At 42.0% G+C, this 25,730-nt stretch overlaps 2 protein-coding genes across 5 annotated transcripts; one reads left to right on the top strand and one right to left on the bottom strand.

Moving 5' to 3' along the window:
* Nucleotides 1-1,390: 1,390 nt before the first annotated feature.
* On the bottom strand, nt 1,391-8,319 carry mogat2 (monoacylglycerol O-acyltransferase 2). The gene is made up of 6 exons (XM_037468523.2): nt 7,900-8,319; nt 6,692-6,870; nt 3,152-3,356; nt 2,827-3,001; nt 2,334-2,533; nt 1,391-2,054 (listed from the first exon to the last, which is right to left on the bottom strand). Exons 1-6 carry the CDS (start codon nt 8,096-8,098, stop codon nt 1,897-1,899), a joined length of 1,116 nt encoding a protein of 371 aa, XP_037324420.1. The 5' UTR covers nt 8,099-8,319; the 3' UTR covers nt 1,391-1,896.
* A 1,604-nt stretch (nt 8,320-9,923) lies between these two features.
* On the top strand, nt 9,924-24,572 carry map6a (microtubule-associated protein 6a). Of its 4 annotated transcripts, XM_037467622.2 has the most exons (5): nt 9,924-10,985; nt 19,320-19,533; nt 19,726-19,940; nt 22,478-22,588; nt 24,306-24,572. In XM_037467622.2, the coding sequence occupies exons 1-5, from the start codon at nt 10,282-10,284 to the stop codon at nt 24,460-24,462; spliced, it is 1,401 nt and encodes a 466-aa protein (XP_037323519.2). In that variant the 5' UTR covers nt 9,924-10,281; the 3' UTR covers nt 24,463-24,572. The 4 variants fall into 4 exon arrangements, with proteins under 4 accessions (XP_037323519.2, XP_037323520.2, XP_037323521.2 ...); XM_037467623.2 differs by lacking the exon at nt 22,478-22,588 and having other exon boundaries at nt 9,925-10,985; XM_037467624.2 differs by lacking the exon at nt 22,478-22,588 and having other exon boundaries at nt 9,925-10,985; nt 19,726-19,903.
* The last annotated feature ends 1,158 nt before the right edge of the window (nt 24,573-25,730 follow it).

Here is a 25,730-nt window from a genome sequence, read left to right on the forward strand (position 1 = left end):
ATGACCATGCAATTTAAAATCACAGTTCCAGTTTTTAACATCGCTGACGCCTTCGTCCGGCTTTCGGGTTAAAGTCCCAATTTGTTGCAAAAAGTTCAAGCTTAGTAAGTTTGCAAAACTTAATTAAACGTTACCTGTTGAATGCTACCCATCATCTGTGGATATGATATTATTACCATGAAAGCTAGTTTTTGTTTTACTAAACGAATAAAATAAAAGTGTTTTTTGACTTTGGTTAACCTTTCATTGAAAAACATGTCAATCCGCCGCTGTACAGTAAATGTATACGTTCTAATGACTTGGGTGTAGCAGAACTTTGTTTATCTTCTGTTTTTCCTTTCAGAAAAAGGGCAAGATAAGATATAAGCCCAAAGGACTCTGTGAATGTAGGGCCTTGATTATTTTGTACCTTGACCACTGTCTTGAAAAATAAGTCAATAATATTGTTACACTGACGAACCAGTCACTCTCCACCTGAGAGGACTCGGAGAACAAACGACCATTGACTGTAGACCACATCGCCCAAACAGCGGACCCCAATCTGACGGATGACCCCCTAAAATCACAATAACTGCTACTGCTCAATGACCACGGTCTCTAAAAGCCTGATGCATTGATTCATGTAAATGTTAGGGTTGCAGCTCTGTAAGATGGGAGACATGGGGGACATTTCTGTGCCGGTATTGTCCTGACACACCACATACATACCACCGCTTCACTTGTGACTGCTTTTTTAATACTTTAACATATTTCCCCACTTGTGGTACTGCAGTAAGTCATTCTCGTTTAGTCAACTCTTAGACAACTCTCCTCTAGACTGTGTTGAAAGGATTAGGCCATTGTCCAATCCGCCAGTGATTTCATTTGGAAATATCAGGACGCTGCCATCTCTTGTTGGTGTTTGCCAAAGTTCACAGACACTCTTATCATTTGGCAACCTGATCCAAAAGCAGGCACGCAACTTTAGTCGTGGAGTTTAGAACTAATAAAACATGTATTGATATATTTATATATTGAGTCTGTTTAATAATCCCACTTTATTAGGTTCCCATTAAACACATTAGACATCATGTTTGGTGGAAATGCACATTGGAACCATTGATTTCATGAATCCACATACATTATTTCTCACTATTTTACTCATTGTTTTCTCACTATTGCATCTTCAACGCAAATATTAAAGGAACATAATGGATAATCTGCGTATTCCTTTTCTTGCTGGGAATTGAACCCAAAGATCACCACCTCTCTACCATCTTTGTGATCAATTTTAAGCAAGTTAGACAAGAAAGTCACATTAGACTTAAGCACAGTACCTAAATGTACATACATACTTTGAAAAAATGATGTGTTACTATACCTTTAATGTTTCAAGGGCATATTGTAGACACAAAAGAGAGAAGATTCGGTTGAGTGCTGTATGGAAGATTTTTATTTTCCCTGTTTGTAGCAGATACCAAACCCGAAAATCATTAGTGACTAAGGACAGTGTCTCCGTATGATATTGCAATCCAAATGCAACCTCTGACTCTGTTTGAGAAAGTGTCAGGTATTGCACAAAGGCTCAGACCCCAGACAGAAACCACCAGTGGGAGATGCTGAGGAAACCCTCAGTCGTCAGTGCTCCTTCTGAACCATTTCACACTCCTCCTTGGCAAGCGGCAGCAGCCTAAAGGAACAGTGAGGTCTAGTTATGAATACGTAAGCTTTTCGCTCACATAACTATGTGAGCGAAAAGCTTACGTATTCATGCAATTCTCCCCTCATTTAAAACCAATACAGCATTAAGTTTATTTCTCTTTACTTAACAGCCCAGAGCCAATCAATTCTCCAAGCCTGCAGCACCAGAGTTACACAAATAAATATAAATGCAAATCTACTAAATATGGATCTGAATCAGTCCACAAAGTTCAGATGTACGTCCTTGTCCACTCCGTAGTTGCCTTTGTGCTCCTCAAAAAGGCTGCTGAGCTCATCCATGTAGCGCTGGTGGAGGGCATTTAATTCCTTGGCCGATGGCTTCGTATTCCTCTCCACCTTGATTGGCCGCCCAACTGTGGTGAAGTACAATACACGTGGTTTACTTTACATTGGTGCAATCTGGTCTGTTAGATTCCTTTTATCTAAAACATAAGTTCATTCTGACTCAAAAAACTCTGGCCCAAGTCTGTGACTTTGGATGCTTCTGCCAAAGTCAACTGTTGGTTGGGAAATACGCAAGATTAACAAATATTGGTCAGGTTTCCCCCTTCCAAAGTCTAATGTAATACATTTTTTCATTTGATGTACTGCAGGTGGTGTTGCAACCTGATAGATGTGCACAGCCCACTCACCAACTGTACTGATGGATTTTCTGTAGGGCATGAGACCAAAGGAGTACTGGAAAATGCCACGTGCATGGAAGAGAGGCAGGGAGATACCCATGATGCCTTGCAACTGCTCCTGTGTCCATCGAAGCCACGAACCTCTTTGGTTTCCCACTTGATCATACACTTCGTTTTCTCCAAAGGAGAAAACTGGCACCAGATGAGCACTGCAAAAAAAAGTCTCGATGAAAAGGTTGTTTTATTGATATTTTGATGTGTTTTACGGATGTTTCTAAAAACTAAACTGAACTCATAACACACTGAATGCTTTTATAGGAAATTCCATGTGAGGGGCTTAAATGGGCCTCTGTTTCAAGAAGCCCTTCTCACGCTGCAAGGAACCTAAAATAAATGGATGCATGCGCTCCTCTCACCAGCGAGGAGAAACAAGCTATATTTAGCAGAGAACCTTCCTTACCCCTCCACCCCCTCCCTCCCAACCCCTCCTCAGGGCTCTCACCCATTCACCATCGCCATTTTAATGAACCCTTTCTTCTTGGCCATCACTACATTGTAGGTCCCGGGGTGTGCGTAGAGGGCCTCCGGGGCCCCACCTACTGCTATCACCACAGCGTTACCGCCGCCTCGTTTGGACAGCGGGTATCTGGCGCTCTCCTTGTCCGAGGGAATCAGACCTGCAGTGTTGTGACAGAAAATAAGCAGGAAACAAACAATAACTTGTACGCTTCAAAAGAGAGTATAATTTGGCTGGCACAATTAAGGTTATATTTTTCATTCTATCCATATGCTCAGTTGAATTTAATAGGTAGACGTGAGGCTCGCACCTGCCCACATGATGTAGTCTCTAAAGAACGGGCTCCTGAACCAAAGCGGCAACATGAGCATGTAGCTGGTGAGACCGGGAAACAACTCCCTGAAGCCTGTGGAACAAGTGCAGAAGTTGGCAAAGGCGCCGGCCACCAGCACGCCATGGGGATGGAAGCCCAGGATGTAGTTGTGCCTGGGATCCAGGTCAGCCGTCTTCACCAACTGGGACAGGAAAAGAGAAGCACCATGAATGTTAATCTCAGTATCTAAATATTGATCACGACCGTGTTGAATAATGAAATCAAGATCATCTAAATAGGTGCTATTTGTTTGGGCAGGAACTCGATCGATGTTTAAACATATTATTATTTTTCGGTATTAAGTCATATTTCCCTGTAAAGTCATAAATGACAGTTTGTTGATCATCAGCTTTAAAGGACTCCAGATAAGATAAGCCATCTGCGTAGTGTTTTGCGGGTCTCCATCTGAGCAGACAGGAAAGAGATAGCGAAAGGCGCTAAAGGTCAACGTCAAGATTCAAAAGTCACTCATTGTGTGCTGCCGTTTGTTTTGCTGTGGCGAGTTTGGTTCTCACTTCTTTGAAAAAAACAATCTGCTCTCTCACTGTTTGTATCTGTGTGTGAGATTGATATCCAGATGTTCTTATTGCAACATGCAGGGCCATTATCAGGGAGCCTGCCATCTCTCCTCAGGGACTCAAAGGTTGCTTCAAAGAAGGGAACATCTTTTATGACGCCCTAGTCCCTAATGCTTTAAAAACATACTCATAATGTGTTCAAATCTGCTTACAGCAATGTACAACTAGCCATAATCATTCATAGGTTCACACATTGTTGCATGCATTTTGTTGTTTATAAAGTCATAAAACTTCATGATAGCTTTCTTTTTTCAAGTAGCATAGTGTTTTTTTTTGTTATAGACTATTATCTATTTATAATGCATTAGGATGGGATTTTTAGATTAAAATTCATCATGAAATCAATGCAAACATCTCTTTTTTAAGGCATTACAAAAATATTATGTATTAAACATGAGAAGTTTTAAACACTTAGACCCTTGCAAACCAAACATCAGTCATTTATAAGTAGTATGATACTTAATGCTTTCAAGGTAATATGGTATATATAAAAGGTATATATTCTTATAGTGTTATAAAACATTATTATCTACTACTAAGTTTTAATGGATTGTACGTATATTTTGAATACTTTACATGACTCATTTAAGAATGTACTTGCATTTTTGTCTTTGTCTAGTCTAGTAGATGAGAGCAATCACAGTTGTGCTGTAGAGCCCTGATATTGAACCCTTCGCAAGGCTGCTGTGTGTCCACTCTGTTTGTTCTGTGAGCGCCTGCTGCCGCTGATCACACAGTCAATCATTGGTCACTAATGAGGAGGGCCGCGGCTGTTTGCAAACAGGAGAAGTGTTCACGGGGGCCAATCACAGAGCTTCCCCGCCAGACCGTCACTACGACCCTCACCTGGTTGCTTCCATCCCTCAAAGACTTCGGAGTAAAGAAAAATGTGTTTCTTTTGGGAGTTAGACATAAAATCTGATCTTCTAAGGAGGCAGAAAAAGACAAAATTGTGTGGCATTTTAAGAATGGGGCTTGTTCCAATTTCTTGCAGAGACATAAATGGGAAAATTGCTAGCACCCTGTCTAAATGGCTGTTGCGTCATTCTGCTAAAACACGTATCAGCTGGTAAGCTTTTAGCCTGAGCTGGGGAGGGTGTATTTAGAAACGGTGGGCACCAAAGCACCAATGAAACTAATCAGGTCCTCTGAAGGACACTGCTTCTCTTCACCCGCACATTGACTCCTTGTTTCAGACTTATAATGAGGCATACAGTCAGATGGCGCTGATGATTCGCTTTGAACTGGATACGTTCTATGTGTCCAATCCAGGGGGATTTTTTCATGCCTTTGTTGGACCAGACTTGTAGTTATTTATTACAGTAGAAACTGTATTCTTTGTCTGATGGACACACACAATCTCTAATACGATACTGACACTAACAAAAAGAACCTGAAGTGACCTTCCATGTCTGACACTGACTGGGTGTAAAAGCGTGGACAGAATATCATGGACACCCATCTGATGCAGCCCTATAGACAGAAGGTCAAAGAAAGCTTCTAATTCTGTATTGTCACGGAATGTTGTCTCCTTTTAGCAGTTTACAATCTTTTTTTCGTGTCTGCATATCAATTTATTAAATATTATTTAAAAATCAGTTCATAGCAATGATCACTTCTGTGTCTTCTCCTGCCTTTTATGATCCTACGATTCAGCGTAGGAGTAATTGTACTCAATGATGTAACTTCCTTATCATGCCTTGGTGCGCCTCTGCTATTATTATTCTTTTTTGCTTATAGAAATTATTATCTATTTCTGCATTATCCAAATGTGAAAATGGTATTGTATTTTCTGCTGTTGAATTAAAGATATTGGCTACAATGTTGTTAGTTCAGAAACATACAACAGGCCGATGTGTATCACTGTGTTATCTTTTATGGCTGCAAAGGGTAAAGGAGACATGAGTCACTTAGTGCCCAGAAGAAGAATGCTACAAGTACAATTAATTCTGAATAGTTTACGTGTCAATTTGCTTTTAAAATTCTGTTTTTAACTTGCTTTGTCTGTATCCAAAAAATAAATAATATGCTACAGGAGTTGGGTTATTGCTGCTTTCTGTCTTATCAGTACAGTCCTACTTCGGGGCAGGAACCCAACGGGGGGTTCAGTTCACTGTGAAGATGTCAGCAGTGTAGTTGTTTTCATTTCAATTGCTTCAATTGCTACAATGACTTTGAAGTAATGGGCTTCATTAGATCAGAAATGTACGTCAAATGATGTGAATGCATTATAGGGGTTTGACCACAAGAGGGACACAACAGGCTGCAAAGTGAGAAGGTTTTAAAGAGAACTGTGTCTGTCATTTGTCTGTATCTACCTTGGATCCTTGGGTTATAATCAACAGTAGCCATGCATTTCATGTTTCATGCGATTTAGATGATCAATAGGATTTTTGATCATTTTTTGAGGCTAGGGTGGCTGTTTTTCAGTGTGAAGGCGGTTCACAGTTTAAACTTGAATGAAACTGATTATCATCCGTTTTCTGTCTGAGCAGCAGCCTTCTGTATGATGATATCAAAGCCTCAGCAGTAACATTTGTTTTTTGGTACTAATATTAACTAATATAACTAATATTTTACCAATCATAGTCCATGGACAAAGGGAGGGGAGGGGAGGGGTCAAACAGTCCCAGTGAGGCCCCTGTTAGTGTGCCACGTGAAACCAAAAGTCAGCATTGACATCATTTAATTTACGTCCGTAACTTAATGATGCGGCAAACCAAAACAGGATCCTTTACTCAACCTCAGTAATTTGTTTTGTTGCCGTGACATTTACAAGTAATTGTGTCTTGTTTTGGTTTTGTAACTGTTCTCTGTTCTCTGAGCCACAGAGGTGAAGGACACAGAACAACACTGTGCATACAGTAGTGATGATGCATACGCCTTGTCTGTTTCTCACCTTGATGGGGAAGTAATCCCGCATGTATTTCCAAATGGATAGATTGCACAGCCATGACACCCTGCGGCCTCCGCGTGAGGGGGTGTCGTAGTCGAAGAACCACCAGACGGCGTACAGCACACTGATCAGCCACAAGCGGGTGAACAGCAGGTAAAAGAACAGAACAATGCAGGTGGGTGCTGAGGAGAAAGGACACGTTTCAACATGTTATCAATGGCTAACGTCTTCTCTACATCAGCAGCATTCAGGTCTGCAGGGGAATGATGGTTACTGTTAGCAGAGCCGTGCTCGCGGTTGGATTTCAGGTTTTGACCGTGTGTCGTTGGGACTCTAGCTCTGGTATCTCTGGGTTCACACAGATCAATCCAACAACCCCACTCAAACTGGCATCAGGGGATGGTCTTGATGCCAGTGATGAGAATATCAAGTATGTGTGTTTTAGTGGAACAAAAGGGGGTCTGGGTACTCTACCTCCTTAGCATCTTGACTTGTTGATTTCAAGATTTGGATTGTTGTTTTTTCTGTCTCTATGGTTGTACACAGCTTTTGGCTTTGCTTTTTTTGCAATGATGATGATTATAAGGATGATGATGATGATTCTGGTTAAATAACAGTTAAAATAGTATGATGAAAAGTTGAAGAAAAGTAATTATTGTCATTAATCAAAAAGCGGTATGATAAGCTGACTACAAAGGACACATCTGATGTCACCTCAACACCTTGTGCTGAATCACTTTGTCTTGTATAAGAGGGACCAGTATCCACCTTTATACTAATAGTGTTGGATATTACACATTTTGCAATGTGACAGGACTCTGAGGCTAGGTCAGGCAAAGATTGTTGCTACACATCAACTGCCCTTCATAGCAAATACAAGTTTACACAATCATTTGTATGCTGAGATCGGAGAGAGTAAGTATTCCATAATAACACACAATATGATCTGAGGTCAGTTCAGAGGGCAATCTGAGCAGGCGTGGGCCGCACTCTGCTCAGGTCATTCCTACTCAGCTCCGTCTTCCGGTTATCCAACAGTTTATATCCCTCAATACAACATTCCTCAAGCTCACACAATAATTTACACTTTACCAAAGGGCAGCTGGGCCGCCGTGTTGGACCAGCACCCGTGAGTACACAGAGACGAGCTATACAGATGTGTATTTGACCAGTAGAATCCAGCGGACACCCATTCAGACATGCACACTCACCCAGGCCGAGGAAGGAGAAGACCCACTGTACCACCGCCGCCGTCTGCAGTCTGCGCTGCATGGGAACTTTCATGGGGGCAAAATCAATCTTCATGTCTTCCACGGGAAGAAGAGAGACAAACCGAGGTTCTTCAGCCGGTGGCGAAGAATATGAGCAAATGAACGGGTCCAAAGTCTGCCCTTCTCGCCTCTCCACCATCTCCTCCTATTGACAGCCTTATCTTGAGAACCCTAAATAGGCTTTGATTTGTCAATCCGTATCTATATCTGACTTTTGACCATAAAAGGAGGTAGACCGCTTAAACACAAGACTGCATTTAAACATTTAAAGCTATATTTAAATATTTTACAATGCTCTTCCTCATTCCTCATTCTACTCATTACTCCACACCCCACACTGAGTTTCACTGAGTAGAAACTAGTTGGTGGTTAGCGTGTAATTGTGCAATACATCACTCCATGTGTGGCTGTAAAGGCAGCCCCATCTGGTTGAACAATCATGTAACTGCATCTCAGCGTACATATAGTAAATGAGTAAGTGATAAAGGTACTTGTATTTTTGTAAAGGAGGCCTGTAAGGTTTGTGCATAACACACTGAGGCTAAAAAGTTTTGCAAGGTGTTGAAGAAGAGGAAAACAGGGTAACAGAAGAGAGTGGAGGGGGCCGAACATGTCTTCACCAATCAGCACACTCTCTGTTCTTCCTCCAATCTGTTCCCCTCATTAGCTTTAGACGAACCTTGAAACCTTTCATACATAGTCCACCAGTCAGTTAATATTTTACCTGCGATCATGCACAAAGCATGTAACGGCATTATTAGGAGCAGTGTGTGGCATTTCAGAAGAGCTATTTGCATTTTCATTTGAATGTTTTCTTTAGTGTGAAATCACCTTGAACATCTGATTCTGATTTTAGATTAACTTGGCCTGCCTCCTTTGTCAGATCGCCAATGCCAAAAAACTCAATGGATGTTATCGGCTTTCATTTTTTGTGTCTTATGGTAGGTGGCATGAATACAGTGTAACTGTACCCGGAGACCACTTCAGGTCCTCCTGAAAGGCCGTGTTTGGGATGGTGGGGCGGGACAGCAACCATGCCACTAAATCCTAGACACTTGTCCTTTAAACAAAAGAAAGCCTCCCGCTGTGACAGAGCAGGTGCTTCTAAAAATGAGCATTGTTAAATCCTTGGTTTAGATCATGTGCTTGTCTGTCAGATGTCTTTGAAATTTTATTCCAATGTGAAACATGCCCCCAGGGTTTGTAATGAGTTGGCATTATTCATGTGTTCTACTATTAGCTGGCACAGTCTGCCAGCAGTGCCTTTGTCACAAAGGCAATTTTGCATGAATCAGTAGCTTACATTTACTGTGCAGACCTTTTTTCTATCGCTATAGAATTGAATAAGATTACTATTATACTTTGCAATTTCCATCCATATGAAAAATACCTTTTGATTAATGATTGATTGTGTTAAGTCAAATCGTGATTGACAATTTCATAGTAATGTATGATTTCTTTTACCAATTAATGTGCCATCTTAATATTTAAAAAATCATAGTAAATTAATAATATTTTTTGATTATATAAATACATATACATACATCTAATTTGCATTCAGGCCACCTCGGGAAAGAATGCTTCTCATTTTGTAACCACTAATTTTCTCATTACACAGCCTTACACAGAAACCGAACCCAAAGCGACCAAGCTAGACCAAAACGTCTCCTCCTGGAGCATCACGCAGTGTGCGTAAAAAACAAACCATCTACATCAAGCTGACCCTGTTCAATGGCTTTAGGTCGGAAAAGAGCGTTCTCATTCAAAAAAATAAAAGCAGAAGAGGTGGCTAGAGATACGTGACGAGAAGACACTTCGCTAGGACATATTAACGTGCGTGCTACTGCTTTGTATGGATTTATTTTTCTGTTGCGGCTTCTTTTTAAATTACCCTATTTCAAAAGAGCGGCATTACGACTTTTAGACCCATTGTTTAGACCGGAAGTTATTTTATATTCTCTCTGACTTGACCCGCCCCTCCTCAGCAGCTGTGCCTCGGTGTCTGTGGGATGCTGTGCTGACGGACGGGGCTGTTTTTCGGTGCAGTGCCGTGGAGTGATACAGCGAGACCTACGGGACACAGTGGGCGCGCACTGGTATAGTTACAAACGTATAAAAACCCTTTGAATCTTTCAATTTTAGAAGCAAAATGGATTTAGTGTACACCATCTAACGTCAACGGCATTGCAGCCTCTCCGTGCTACCTGCCGCGCGGACATCTTGTTTCTGTCATTTCAGTATACCGGAGTTTAGAGACGTATTTTGAGTTAATTTTGGGCCCAGGCTCAAATTGTATTGTAGTGGAGCTCTCTACGGTCCACCATGGCGTGGCCCTGTATCAGCAGGGCGTGCTGCATGGCCCGCTTCTGGAACCAGCTGGACAAGGCTGACATTGCGGTGCCTTTGGTCTTCACCAAGTACACGGACGTCTCCGAGATGCAGCACATCCAGCTGCAGCCGCCGCTCCACCCTACCCGAGGCCGGGTCGCCATAGAAACGCAGCCGTCCCGCGCGGAGGCCAGCGCCAGCGCCAGGGCAGCGGTGCGGCCGCCGCGCAGGTGCGTCTCCGAGGAGCGCGTGTGCGGCTCGGTGATGCGCGAGGACTTTAAGCATTGGAACGTGCGACCCGAGACGAGCTGTAAACCCAAGTACGAGTACCACGAACCGGAAACGCCGTTCAACTGCGAGAGCCAGTACCAGAAGGACTTCAAACCCTGGCCGATCCCGAAAAGGTACGACCATCCCTGGATACCCAAACCGCCTGCCTCCGATGACCGGGCCCCGGAGAGGTCCCGGCACAAGAAGCAGCCGGCGGAGGCGGACAGCGGCGTGGAGAAGAGTGCTATCGCCGACAAGGTGCAGGAGAAAGACCTCGTGCAGGGGCCGGACAGGAAAAAGAAGTCCAGTAAACAGGAGGCACAGAAGAAAGTGGCCCTGAAGGTGGAAGGAGAGGCCAAAGGGAGGGCGGCGGCCGATGCTGTGAACAGGCAGATCAAGCAGGAGATTGCGGGCGACAGCTTGTACAAGTGAGTTCACGCATTGACCGATATGGCGTATGCTAAAGGGGGGAAGGGGGGGGTGCCGAGGCTTCAGGGTCCCGGGGTCACAGGTCACCATTGGTACAATACTGCGTCAACAACTTCAACTGATTATCAGAAATAACAGAGGTAAATTCTTTTGCTGTCAGTGGAAAATGTGTAAGGACGACTATGATTTGGGAGGAGTGTAGCATTAATAATGTATTCTACGGACCATCCCATTTCATAACTTTAACCCCTACTCACACTATACAAAGGGAAATAACTCGTTATAATAACACAGACATTAAGGTGTGTTAACGTCAATTAAAACCTTACTTTGTAAATAACCATTTACATCGTCGGAGTGATGCAGACTTGTTAAGAGAGCCAAGGTCAGTGAGGACCAGGAGATTGGGGAGTACACATTGGTGTGAAGAAATACAGGACTTTCATCCATAAGACCGTTGTGTGCATCCTGTGTAAAACCAAAAATCATTGTTTAAATCTCAATCAATTTAAACCTAAGATAACATAAGTGGTTTTGTTGCATATATTTGGCTCTTTTTGCTGGACCTAAAAAGGAGAACCCACAAAAGTAACATTTCTTTTAATATTTTTTTTTTTTTAATCCTATACCCAATGCTCCAGCTAATTACTAAATGTTTTTTGTTGTTGAAAACAGTTGTTCACACACATAATTGAACGCTTGTTTACTCCAAATAAGCGACCTAGAGTAAGGTAATTCAAATAAATGGAGAGGTCGAGATGACTGTTGATGTTTTGGTCCAGAAGGGTAATCTTTGTCCTATTATTGCAATGTTCCAGGGAAATAATGGGGACTGGTGGATGGATGAGCATCAAGTCACGCATGCTTTCTTCACTGCATGTCTCTTGAAGCTGTGCCTTTATTTTAGCGCTTGCACTTATGTCCTGGGGAGGCTGGTGGTGCTGACTGTAAGATATACCAGATCCATTTCACACATGAGGCGTGTACACAGGGATTACATTTTTTTCTTTTTTACTGCTGCTGTAGTCTGTGGATTTGGACGGCATTCAGTGTCGGATTCGTTTACTTAGTAATATCGCTGCACTATTGTATACAATAATCCATAAATCCTTATCATCGGATACAAAGTTTGGCCATTAAAAGGTGCAAAATGATATATTGAGTCCGTTTTACCACAGACTGCAGATTCTGGTTGAGACAGAAGTGATTGTCAGTAAGTGTGATTTGGCCGGTAAAGGTGAGCGAGTCTTTTAGCTGCTTTGTGCCCGTGTTGTTGGGCAGTCAGCAGGGTGCAGCCCGAGGTGCCCCCCCGTCACCCAGAGGCTATTAGATGGCTGCAACATGAGTAGCAGAAGCCCAGTCAGCGCTCTGTCTTACTCCGCCAGCGGAGATTCAAAGCAGGTCATCTGTGATTAATATTGTGCATAGTGTGTATGCATCGTGAATACTGCACATACACACACACACTTACATATGCTCTTAAAACAACATGTGCTTCAGTATCTTTATAAGTTGATTAAAAAAGTTAACTATTACAATAAAAACAAAACCACCTTTTTACTACAATTAGCTTGGAATCATTCAACATAATTTTGTAAAACATTAAGGTCGAATGGTTAGATCATCATAATAATATCTTAATGCAAGACAATGATTTCCCAGTGCTGAGACACAGAAACCATGATATATAAAAAGAAAAATAGATTTTCAACGTTGTGATGTGGTGGTCATGTGATCAATTGAACTACAGATAGCAGCAATGAAATCAGTCATTAACAGGACTTGCCATCCCAGTTCATGCTCATGCCACCATTTCACCCTAAATATTCTCTTTCCTGAAAAAAATGTGTATATGTCATAGAATAATATTTTTCTGCATTTTGTCTTTGGGTCATTTCGAGATGAAAACTGCTGAGGTTGGTCTCAGCTATTTGTGGAGCCGTAGTTCAACATTTAAACATGTCACTGAGGCTGTTATGCCTTCTTTGTTTTCTCTGTGAAGTTTGCTGGAAGCAACGTAGGCCTAATTGAGTGAGCGCTGTGCTGTTCTCTGTTTAAAAATAGCCTTCTAAACGCTACATTTTTTGTCAGCAACCAGTCATATGTTAACTTGGGAGGCAACGTGTCCTTGTGTGCACAAGAGAGTCCCTGAGAGTGCGCCACTGTCTTGTTCACTGCTAATCCTGCATTCTGCTGCGGCAAACTACATTTTCCACAGTTCCTTTCTGCTTTAGAGATGAAAGAATTCAGAAAAGAATGTCTAAAGCAGATTATAATCTGTGAAACAGTTAGACATAATAATATTCATTCTCTGTGTGATGATGTGTAAATAATAAAGCGACCCAAATGTATTTATCCCAAGGAAGATTGCTTTGAGACCAAAGGTATAGATTACCTTTGTACGATGACACTACTCACCATTCACAGATTTACACATTGGTCGTGGCCTCCACCATCTCAGGGATGTGCTGCAGTAATGTGTTCAGCAGCTATACTTATTCAGAGCGTATATACACTCTGTAGCAGTAGGCAGCTTTCATTAGGGAGTCACATTCAAGCCCATTGTCAATTGCACTTGGATACCTTTTTATCCTCAGATCTTGCTACTGCAGTTAAAAAAAAGTGAATTAATCTGAAGAGGGCACAATGGCTTTTTTTCTGCAGCGCACCCACAAAATGCTGAAGGCAACTATAACACTTCTGACAACCAGAAGGGCTAACTATTTCTTTTCTTGCTTTCAACCAACAGCTTCCCAGTCACACGCCCCATCCGGTCTTTATCTCGCCGCCAACTCGCTGCATTATGTTTGAAATGTCACTTTCTGCATGAGAATAAGTCATCAGTCTCAAGACAGCTGCTGCTGGAGTCTTTGTTTGTGTCTTCTTATTCAACTGCCAGCACTGCTGTAAAAGACAAAAGCCATTCTTCATCTTCTCTGTATTATTTGTTGAATTATATAGAGAATATAAAGAAGCAATAGCATAAATTATCAAAGAGGTTTTCATTGTTGACAGGGATGCAGGTAATGCAGGTTCAGTGAGTTCAGGGAGAGAGAGACGAGACATTCATTTGTTCTAATTTGTCAGGAGCTTCTTCGTTTGGGTTTATTCTTCCACTTAAGCTTCTCCGTCTCCCAGACAAGGACGATCAATCACCTAAAAATAACTTTGTCTGTTATGTCACGTTCACAGATCAAACAGAGAGTAGCAGTAATAGTATTGGAGTGTACACCATAAAGAGGCCAGTGGATTTAGAAATGATCCTCTTAGAGAGTCAGCCAAGTCTCATGTTTCTACTGACGATGAGTGAATGCGGAAACACTATTCTGAAAAATCCCAAGGTAACTCAAATGCCCTTTGAGTTCAAGCCAGTATGGGGTAGTTATGTGAGATTCATTCATCCCTAAATGTTAAAAATAAGCTGATACCCAGTGGTCATTTTTGATCAATTCAAAGCTCCCCCAGCTTTGTTCCCTTATTTAATCCAATTTATGTGATTACAGTTCAGATCTGATTCTGGTTATGAATTAATTAAGTAAAATACTGTAACCCAATTAAACCTGCAGTTCTGACTAAAATCGCTGGTCATTGGAAGAAGCTGAGAGCCTGCACTTGAAAACTGGCTTGTTCATTTGTATCACTTGATAAGTCAGTACTGTAATTGCTGATGATACCTAGAATGGAAAATGATGGTGCCTATCAGTCAGAAGTTTGTCCCAGCAGTGTTAGTCTGCAGATGTATTTATGAAAGTGAAGAAAAATAAGTCATGACAGCATGACTCATAAAAAGGACAGAGAAAGATTTCCCTGTTCTTCTCAGGACGAAGTGTCATAACTCTCATGACCCCTTCACTCTTCATCTAGTGACATAATCACAACAAGTCCAAATTCTCCAGTCCGTTGTTTATCAAAAGTGAATTTCATTCGGCCTCAGCTGCACTTTGTGTTTGGTGATAATAAGCATAGCATCATCTCAAAAAAGCATTGTATGATGGACTGAAATAGATCTTACTGCTTTTCTCCTGGGTGGTTTTCTGTGGCCTGCTAGTAAAACGCCACCCCCGCCACATGCCAGTGTTAGCACGTAGCGAAGCCTTGCTATGCACATCTCCTCCACTGCAGCAGGTCAGCAGAGTCCGCTGGCCAGCTTTCCTGAGCTGCAGGGACTCATGGAACATCTGCCCTGAATATAAGAGAGAAGAACTAGAAGATGAGGTTATTTTAAATGTCTTGTTCATTACTGTTTTTTGGGGATTGGGTGTGAAATGTGCAGTGTTGGAGAAACCAGAAACAAGCTCAAATTTGCAATAGATGCACCATTGTACTTGCTCACAACCTCATGTGTCATTTCAGCCTCCTAGGACGAGACAGTGTGGTTTCTGGGGGACGTAAACTGTTTATAGGAAGTCATCTTGACGTCACCCATTGGTATGTGGAGTTTTGAAGCCTTGAGTTTGCCATCTTTGATTACGTTCGTTGCCACTTTGTTGTTTTCCCAACGTAAATGACCACGGAATGTGGAAACGTGAGGTAGACATGCCACCTTCAAGCATAGTCCGCTTTTTACTCAATTAATATCATGCTGTATCTTGATCCATCAGTTTCTATGGCATGAAAATAGTTTTTTATCAGTGACATGTTTGCTTCTAGTCACTGGCAAAGAGTTTGTGACTGCAAGGTTTGTGGCGTTGCATAGTCATCGGCCCGTTACGTATGTGACAGTAGCTGGGACATGACGCCCGCTGAACCAAGCAAGCTTTTTTATAACTCCTTTTTAAATAAGTACCAAGTACACACTGACCTCAGAGACACAGGCTTTATTGATGCCCAGTTGTACTGTATGTCCATGAATAGCATCTATGTTACAGTACAGACCTTTGTTTCACACTGTGAAACCTGTCTGCACAATCTGTCTCTTTCTCTGCCCCCCCACAAACACACAAACAAACACATACACACAAACACACACACACACCCTGTATGTCAGGATGTGAGGGCTTTAAACCCTTGGCCTTGGACACTGTTGTATAACCTGTCTTTGTGGCTTCTTGGCCCAGCCGAGCATTGAAAATGGACTTCGGTCCGGTTATGTAACGGCTCCGTGTGTGACTTCCTCCTCTCTTCTGTGTTCAGAAGCCATGTCACTGCCACCAGCCACCAGCCTAAGGATCAGAAAAAAAAATACTTTTTACCCCTCAGGATTGTTTAAACACAGCTTAAATGTGAGCCAACATTAGATTAATGGGAACTACTTAGTAATGATGAGATGTCTGGTTTAAACTCAACAAACATGATTTTTAATTGAACATCTGTTATCATTTGTAAATGTCAATTGTCTATGTTGTTATTCTGTTGATGGTGTTTCTTAACTCTATTTAAATAATATACTTCACTATCATAAAAGGAGCTTTTCTGTTACGCTAAACTAATAGGATGAACATGGTAAACATTGTACCTGGTAAACATCACCAAATTAGCATTTTACTTGTTAACATGTCCATCATTCGATCTTTGAACACACTATTTAATAAAATATTTAGCTAATAAGGTACTTACTCCTAGCGTAGGGTACTAAATTCTACATTTACTGTCTTTCACCGGCCAATCAGCCAAGGATGTCATGTCTCATGGTAATGGCTTTCATCATCATTATTGCACAAGAGGCGCAATTAACGATTCGATAAATAAATATTACATTTTTTGTTTTGACTGTTTTATTTTCACAAAAGAATAACAGTGCTCCGTTTCTCCAAACGGGTGCTTTCATTTTTTGCGTAGGTAATGGTGTCTCGTTTTTACTCTGTGATGCTAAATCAAGCAACTCAGCAACCCTCTCATGATCCCTGTCTAAAAATAAAACATTAAAGATGGCGAATCAATACAACTGTCCCTGAAATGTAATTGCATTACAAAGGAACACACAGTCTCTGAGGCGGATTTCCGTGGATGCCAGTTATTGATATGTGATATCTTATCCAGATGAATCTGGTTTACATTTTGTTCTAATGAGGCTCTTGGCCTTGTCTGCTCCACTGATGTTTCCAAAGGGAAAGGAGACCTTTTATTGAACCTTGGCTACAACTGCATGGTTCTCAGCTCTTGCACTGCATTGTGCTGCGTTAGGGGAAATGTGTGTGTTTGTGACTGCACAGGAGCCACAGGGGACACCCGATTGGTGACTAGCCTAAAACACAGAGCTCTCTGTTTTCCTTTGTAATTTAGCACCAGCATCGCGTCATCAGACTGCAGAGGAAGCAAGACACCATATAAACCCTTTTTATGTTACAAATTAGGACACTCAGGCCAACTTTTTCTTTAAAATTGATTCCAGCTATGTTATATTGATATTATATACTGCTAGACATTGGAGCAAATACTGCTCTATCGTGTTCAAGAGAACATATATTTGCCTTTGTGTCTGGCAGTAGAAAAATAAATAAATGCCTAACATTTGCCTATAATCATTCTTTTAGTTAGTTAAGTTAAGACTTAAGATTTTGCATGTGTGAGCTCACAGCCTCGTTCTGATGTTGTTTTTCTTCAATTATTACGGACAGAAGGCATAGTTAGCATGTGCTAACTTAGACAGTCAAGTAGCCAACGTCAAGTGCACCGTATCAGTCCTTGAAAACTAAACTCATACAGTCTGAATCGGACCGACCAAAGACGACTTTCACCCTGAGCAATAATGTCTAATGAGACAAAGACACTGTTGAAACTTAACAAAGATGAAGGGGACTTTTAAACCAAAGTCATAGAGATGTTTGTCCAGAAGGACCTACCCGTATTATAAAAGAATACACGATACAGGATATAAAACATAACCAGTAGTCCATGTGCAAACAGCCAGTTGAATGGTGAATTCATGCTACTTTGTTGAATTCATATATTTGTGAATCTGAGTCAGTGCCTCCCCAGCCACCAACCCCGCCGCACGTCACTGAGGTGTAGCTATGGTGAGGCATTCTGTTTTATTTTCACACTCGGAAGAAAGAATCAAATAAGCAATTAATTGAGGGAAATTCTTAGTAGGTTAATTATTAATTGAAGCTAATTAGCGTAGTTTCAGGAGCAAGACCACGCCTCCAACACGCCTCTTCCTGTATTCCCATAAATACAACTCAACCCACTCTCCTCGTTCTTGAGTACGCATCCCCGAAAACCCACCCTCCCAACCCGTTTCCTTTTCTCTTCTTTTCTGTTCTCTCTTCTTTTCCAACTTTTCGTAGGGCCCTGAGGGGATCCGCCGTGCCCGAGCGCACGGCGGATCCCGCGACGTAGCTCCCCACAACCCATTCAACCAACCAGACGAAATCATCGACACAATCCCTCACGTTAAACGCCTTCAGTGGAGGGCGTGGTCCTTGCTAGTGAATCAAAAGAATTGTCCTCGAGCGATGGAAACACTGCGGAGGAACAGTTGCTTTGTTAGTTTGGTTGAAACGAATGAAAAAGGGCTGCACTACAGGGAAAATAAAATGTCAAGTAATAAGAGAGAGACATGTGTGACATATGAAAATAAATGACTTCTATATGAGTGTGGTTGTCCTCTGTGGTACACCCATCCATAGGTGTACTGCAGGGAAAGTCACATGCTGCTGACCTTCTTCAGACCTGCTGTGTGAGAACTACAGAGAATCACACCATGAGGCCGAGGTGCAAACCTCCTCCCACATACCGTACCTCTGACATACTCAATTGTACTGAAACACTTTTCCAGACGCAGACCACAACATTGGTGTCACGCTGTCTGCAATGAATGTGTGATCTATTTTTATGGAGATTTTCTTTGATTACCATCCCATAATGGTTTTCCTTAGACAGACATAATACAGCAGAATATATATATTTATAGACCAGACACACAAAATAATCACTGATTCGCATGGGGATAATTTTAACAGTCATCAGACACAAGACAAATGCAAAATCAAGAACACAACAAAATGTCTGTACTATAAATAAGAAGCTAGGATCGCTGCTTGGCTGAGCTTCACATAAAAAAGTAGAAGCAAGGGTATCGTAACTTAGAGCTGCTCACTATGTCATATATTTGTGTTTCATAGAAGTGCTCTGTTTCTGGCCGAGCTCTTGAGGTCTTTAAGGTTGACAGGCAACCAGAGAAGACTACAATGGAGTTTCTTTAGATGGAGCGAGGCGAGCAGTTTCCGCCTGATGGCTGTAGCTTCGTATTTATCTTATAAACATGACAGCGTTATCAATCTCTAAACAAAACCATACCTTCAACTGGAGACCTCCTTAAGATAAACACGTTTCTCTATTCTCCTATATACATTTACCTATGATACACTACTTCCCTTCTTTCCACACAGAACTGAGTACATGGCTTACAGAGACGTGAAGCCCACAAAGATGATCCGGGCGAGGTCCCAGTACCTGCCCCCGGATGAGAAGACCAGCCTGGAGACCAGCTACAGTGCCACATACAAGGGCCAAGCCCCGCTGAGGCCTGCTGGCAACAAGGCGCTGGACAGGAGGAGGATACGCAGTTTGTACAGCGAGCCTTACATAGAGCCCATCAAACAGGTGAGACACGCCTTTGTAGCACGGTTGAAAATCCATTTAGGGAGGGACGGATTAAAAAAAAGTCTTTGTATTACTGTAATATAAACTTCCTGACATGCTCATCTCATTGCACAAGCACCGTTTTAGAAATGAGGAGCCACAAGTGGAGCATTTCAACACAGGAATCTCATTTGCGCTATCTGACATCCATAGGTTGACAGATACAGTGCCCTTCGCACTAAACCCAAAAGGCCTGGAGCCACTGCAGCAGCCCAGGCCAAGCAAGCGAAGAAAGCCAAAGATAAGCAAAGCGCCGGGCTGAGGGGCTCCAAAAAGACGGCCTCGGAGAACCAGCTCGAGAACCAGCCTGCGGTGGGGGACAAGGAGAAAAGTAAAGAGATGAACAACAAACTGGCTGAGGCAAAAGAGTAAAAATCATTAAGCACTTCTTCCATTTATTCCTTATTTTTTTGGGGGGGGGACAACAAACAATGAGGCTGCAAAATGAATTACGGTTGTCATGTCTCCTTCTCCTTCAGTCTCTTTCTTCTCCTCTATTCAGTATCCACTCATTCTTCTCCTGTGTTCTCTCTCATTACCTCCTGGCTACGTTTGTACAATTATAACAAGATGTCGGGGTTTTTGGACATGACACGTCATCGCTCCTCCCATCTCACGCCATGTTAGATCTCTATAGTAACAAGTGGGCTGGAGCATCCTCTTCCTCCGCCAGTTGATGCCACCCCCCCACTCTGCTCGCTTCCGTCTCCAGGTTGCCATGGCTACAGGCTGCCTGTCGAGGCAGTAGATGTCTCTCGTTGCATGCGTCCACCAACAAGCAACTCTGAAGGCTTGCCTTTGATCAGCTGAGCAGATTGCTTTGTTGAGTTTATCAAGGATTCTCAGCCACTTTCCTTCAATACAATCAAATTGTCACTTTGGATGTGACTTGTGCACTTGATAAATCAACGACACCCCTGAAAATCTTTGATAAACATTCCGCTTGCTTAGTAATGAGTGTTAAACCCCTGGCTGGTTTTGAACCTGCTACCTTCTCAAGTACATGTTGGGCAATATCATGCAGCGCTTTGTTGGATGTGATTTTTTAGTATATCACTTCGAGCTGAACTCACAAAATTGTTCATCCCACTCAGCAATTGTTACTTTAAATCAAAGCTTGCATACAGCAGCAGTTTAGTTCTGTTTACACACAAAGGAAGCATATAAGTCACACTAAACTGATTATGCATAAACACCAGTCATTTGAATGTCAGATAAGCATTTCCACCAAGAATTAGAGGATCATTTGAGTGCTGACATGAGCAACACAGAAGGGTGAGATCAATGAAGGTGGTTTTTATTTACTAAGACCGACTGTAAGGCTTTGCAGCTGTAACGCAATTGCGTGCACATCCCTTTTTGGCCTTGATAATGGGGGGCACTGCGCTCGGGAAAGATTAACCAATACGATTAGCCTGCCATACGATAGCAAACAGCTCATATTGCTGCTTAATTGAGCTTTTCACAATTAAAGAGAGAGCGATGTGGATGAACAACAGATTCACAATCCTTTTAAGTAATTCACTGGAATTTGGTTACAAGGAAAAGGAGTTTTATCCCATTTGTATCCATACGCAACATGTTTCATCTGTAATTAGCACCAACTTTATTTTAATATAACTCACTAAGGGCTTATTAATGTGATAAGTGTAACTGCTTCTGTTTTTGGACTCAAATGTTCATCTCCCTCTGTTTTTGAATCCATGTTGTTCTACTTGTTTTGACCAAATTCTTAAAAGCATGAAGGATATGTTGGTTGGATGAGGTGTAGTTTGTCTATTTAATCCCTGGCGATTTCTGTTCAGTAAGTTATATTATAACTGTTGACTAATTATAACCTCCCTTGTGTAAATATACAGTTTATAACAGCAGCTTTTCACTTATAGAGAGAGACATCACTGTTTTCTTTGTTTTTGGATTAGAAAAGCAATGTACAGTCCTACCCCCAACTGCCCCAATTATCACACACACACACACACACTCACACACACACAGACACACCTCACTGTTCCCACCAGCTCTGCTTCTCAACATTCGTCCCTCCATCCAAGTGACTACCCCATTTCTACATCATCAGCACCATGTCTATCCAAGCTGCCTCATCTGGGATGACTCATTAGCATTTTGCAGCCTTTGGTCAGAGGGGGCGCTAACACTGGGGAGGGGGGCAGGGGGACTTACAGGGGTGGCTTGCAAGCGTGTGTTAGCACACCACACCCTGTGCTTTATCTCTGTGACTATTAGGCAAATAGGGATAGAAAGTATGATGAAGAAAGTTATGTCTTGGGCCCGTAAAAAAAAGAAATGACTGTGACGTGCTTGTGTTTCTATTTGCTTGCTCATATTTAATGAAACATTACAAATAAATGCAAAAAAAATCAGAAAAAGCAGTGTCCTCTTGCTTTTTTTTAAAGAAAAAAAGATTAGCGGTTGCAGGTATCTGTTTGCGTTTTTCTGTCCTTGTCTTTGTCTTTGTGAGACAGACAACATTAAATGCATCCACATGGAAGAGATTTTTTTTTCCTCTCATAACTTCTTTCTATGCTTATCCAAGACTGCGGCACATTCTGGAATGAGCTCTGACGTCCTCTCTGCATGGGCCCGCATGATGCACTCACGTGAGAACTGAGGAATATATTATTTTGTTCGCATCGTGTGTCTGATATATTCCAAGAACTCACACGACTTGTAGAGCAACATGCGTGCTAAAGGACTTCCAGAAACTCATTTCAGAATAGCATGTCATGTGCTTCTTAGGCTCTTAGTTAATGTCCAAAAGGTGCTCATGCAGAATAAAAACACCCACCATTGTGTAAGATTACGTTTGCTGAGATCGTGTTGTTCTTTCTTCATGCTGTGTCCAATTTGTCATGTGCTAATGAGTGACATTCTGATTCATTTGAAGGGTCGTACTAAAACAGTACCACTACATACAACTCTGCCAGCCAATCCGAGATATTGGCTGGGTGCAGACTCTAAAGCAACACCTGTGGGGCTGTGCGCTACCCAATCCAAGGTAACCGACCGCAAGAGTAACGAAAGGGAAGCCGACCGCGCGCCGCAAATGCCACTCATTCCCATTCATATATGCTCCTGGAGTATTTTTCATCGCATTACCTCGAGTCCTAGTTCTGTATATTTCTCTTCCATATGGACACTATCTGACTGCCTACTGTCACATCCTACATGTAAGGCTTCATAAGGTGACAGTTCTTAAGGAGGCCCCAGGTTTAGTCCGGACATCACCCAACCTTTGACCTCTGTTAGCTGCCAAAATGCAAAAACACTCTTAAAGGGCCAGTGTTTAGCCTTTCTATTGGCAGAGATAGAATTTGTAATACGGTTGAGACCACTTTAAGTGATTTCGTGATTATTAGAACATTTTATCTTGAGCTTGTTTGACGTAGTGGAAAAGATTTGGTTGAGTATTGTCCGAGTTTCACTTTGGGGGGGATTATGTGATTGACCAGGCATGACTCATCGACTCTACATCGGGGCGGGATTGCAACCTTGAGTGCTTTACCTGCAGCATTTCTTTTTTTCATACAGAGATAACTCGATGAAAGAGTAATTTCTTTTTCCCCAATTTCAATGCGCTGTCAGTCCCAGTGAGCGGGTAGATTACAGAGAGGCAGAGTATCATGGGTGTAAAGTAACATACCGAAAAAACTTGAGCATGAGCACACTGTACTTTTAAAAATGTTTTATGTACAAATATGTTATCATGTACAAATATATTCCAAATCGATTCAAAATGTATTACCATTAGCAAATGATTGAACCAGCATTTGTATGGGAATTATTCTATACCAAGTTTTTGTGATGCAAATAAGCAGTTGATCATCAGTTGATATCAGTAAATCTATATTTTAGTGTATAATCACCTGAAAAAATGAGTTGTAATGAGTGTTTTCGTTTTGAATTAACCGCAGGGCACTCAAAAGCAGGCTCGCTAGATGCCACTAGATCTTACACACTGGCCCTTTAAAACAAATTGCATGACTGTTGAATTATTGGACTGTTATAAGTGGAAATCACTATTTCATTCATTTACGAGGCGGGGCACTTTGAAACCGCCGCACTTTGCATCCTAGCTTGCCATCCGTGGGTGGACCTCTGTGTTGTCTCTAAAGCATGCTTCCACCGTTTTCTGTTGGACCTGCAATCCAATGTTGGATTTAGGGATTTGGGGTAGACTTTGAGTGTTGGATATAAGACGAGGGGTAAGTATGAATGGAATGAGGAAAGCTTTGGAAACGCACAGTTCAAAAGGACGTTGTAAGTGCATGTTAATGATATTCACTCTGATTTGTGCTGTTGTTATATTAGCATTCAAATGTGTATTGCATCTTGTAGATCATTCTGTCACAGAAGCCAGAAGACAACCTGTAGTTCATAACATCATGGTGACACAAGTATAGATTTTAGAGCCAAGGACCTGTACTGATCGAAATGCAAAGCTGTTCAACTACAAATTGACTAAAAGCTTTGATGTACACGTGCATCCCCAAACCACAGCGGCGTGTAAAGTCCTCTTAAGTATCAAAGTTGAGTCTTTATGTAATATTAGTGAAGTGGCGTCTTTGTCTCGTGTTGAGCTCTCAAGCGTGACAGAGAAGCTGGTGCTCTCCTCTCAGCACGATGACTTGTTGTTGCTCGCCCGGGAGAAATGCTTCATCGTGTGTTTCTTTCTGTCTCCTTCTCTGCTGTCCTAACCATGCACTGCCTCCTAGAGATGCTAAGGAAGAGGTTCTCCGACCCGGTCATTATCATTCCCAGGGTGCTGCTGGAGGAGAACCACCACCAGTGCCACCACTGCTGGATAGACCCGAGCCTGCGAGGAGCAGCGGAGTCGTTCGCTTTTCCCTAGATGGCAACCAGACTGAGTAGCGCCGCCTGCGAGGATGGATGCAGATGCACCTTATACAGACTGATGCTGTAAATATTTGCAACTTAGTTGGATTGAAACAAGAGTTGAAACACCTAAACCCGCCCCCCCCCCCCCCCCCCGGACAAAGCTATCTATGAGGCAAATCTAAAAACACGCATGATTGAGACAGTTTTATGTCACAGCTGTTTGTCTTGTGGCATTATTCCCAAGGTGCTATATCATTTTCTGGTTTAATGCAATTTATTTTAAAGTAATATGTCAACATCATTAGAAATATATCACCATAAAGTGCTTATACAACTAGAATAACAGAAACTGTGCTGTATATCGATTGGTTTTAGTGTAAATAAATAATCCCAGCTTGCACATTACAACACTGTATTGTAGTTTTTGTTATTTGGTCTGAGTGGTGTGACGAGATGAAGGAGATCCCCATGTAGCAAAGGCACAGCACTCCTCATTTGGATGCAATGCGACGAGTGACCCGTTAAGTTGAAGTTGAAGTGAGTAACAAAGGAGAGACACTATGGGATGGAAACATAAAAATTGAGGAATGAGGATAACTCCTCTCAAAAAGTGTTGACCTTATTGTCCCTTCACTTGAATTTTTGGAGTTTCAATGTGCAGCACTAAACTGTGCACAATTTACTTTACATTCATTTGCTGAAGGGGAAATGTGTGAATGAAAAGATCAATGAACTACCTATAGTTTCTTTGAAAATCCCAAGCTGCATCTTTGGTAAGCTTGTTCATTGAAGATACACATTAATTTATGGCATTCAGCCAAGCGAGGAAAGTGAGATAGATAAACGAGACACAAGGCCAAGCGGCTGGTTTGAGCTTTCGGTGCAGAGAAGATGTTTCCTTGTCACAGTGCATGTTGCTCCTCATCAGTGGGGCTTTCCTTCATTACTGCCAACTGTAAATGACAATTATCTGATCACATCGCCTCCTGCACAACAAACACGATGAGCACATGCAGCTTGAGATCATCCCAACATGCATTGGTGCTGTGGCTCTCTCAAATTTGTGTAGTTTGACATTGGAGAGCGTGTTTTCTACAATGAGCCCTGGGAGGGGAGAGTCACTCTCAATCTGTCAGTGCTAATCAGCATTCAGCCATCTTAAAAAAGATAGGGAACCATCTTCTGTTCTGTTAACTGAAACCGGGGAAAGATCCTTTCAAAAGCTTTATATATTCCGTATTCAAAACAAAAGATACTTTACGTTTCAAAAGTAAAAGCTGTCCATTGAGCAATTGACCAAA

This window comes from Pungitius pungitius, chromosome 16 (assembly GCF_949316345.1).
Source record: "Pungitius pungitius chromosome 16, fPunPun2.1, whole genome shotgun sequence".
NCBI classification, from domain to species: Eukaryota; Metazoa; Chordata; class Actinopteri; order Perciformes; family Gasterosteidae; genus Pungitius; species Pungitius pungitius.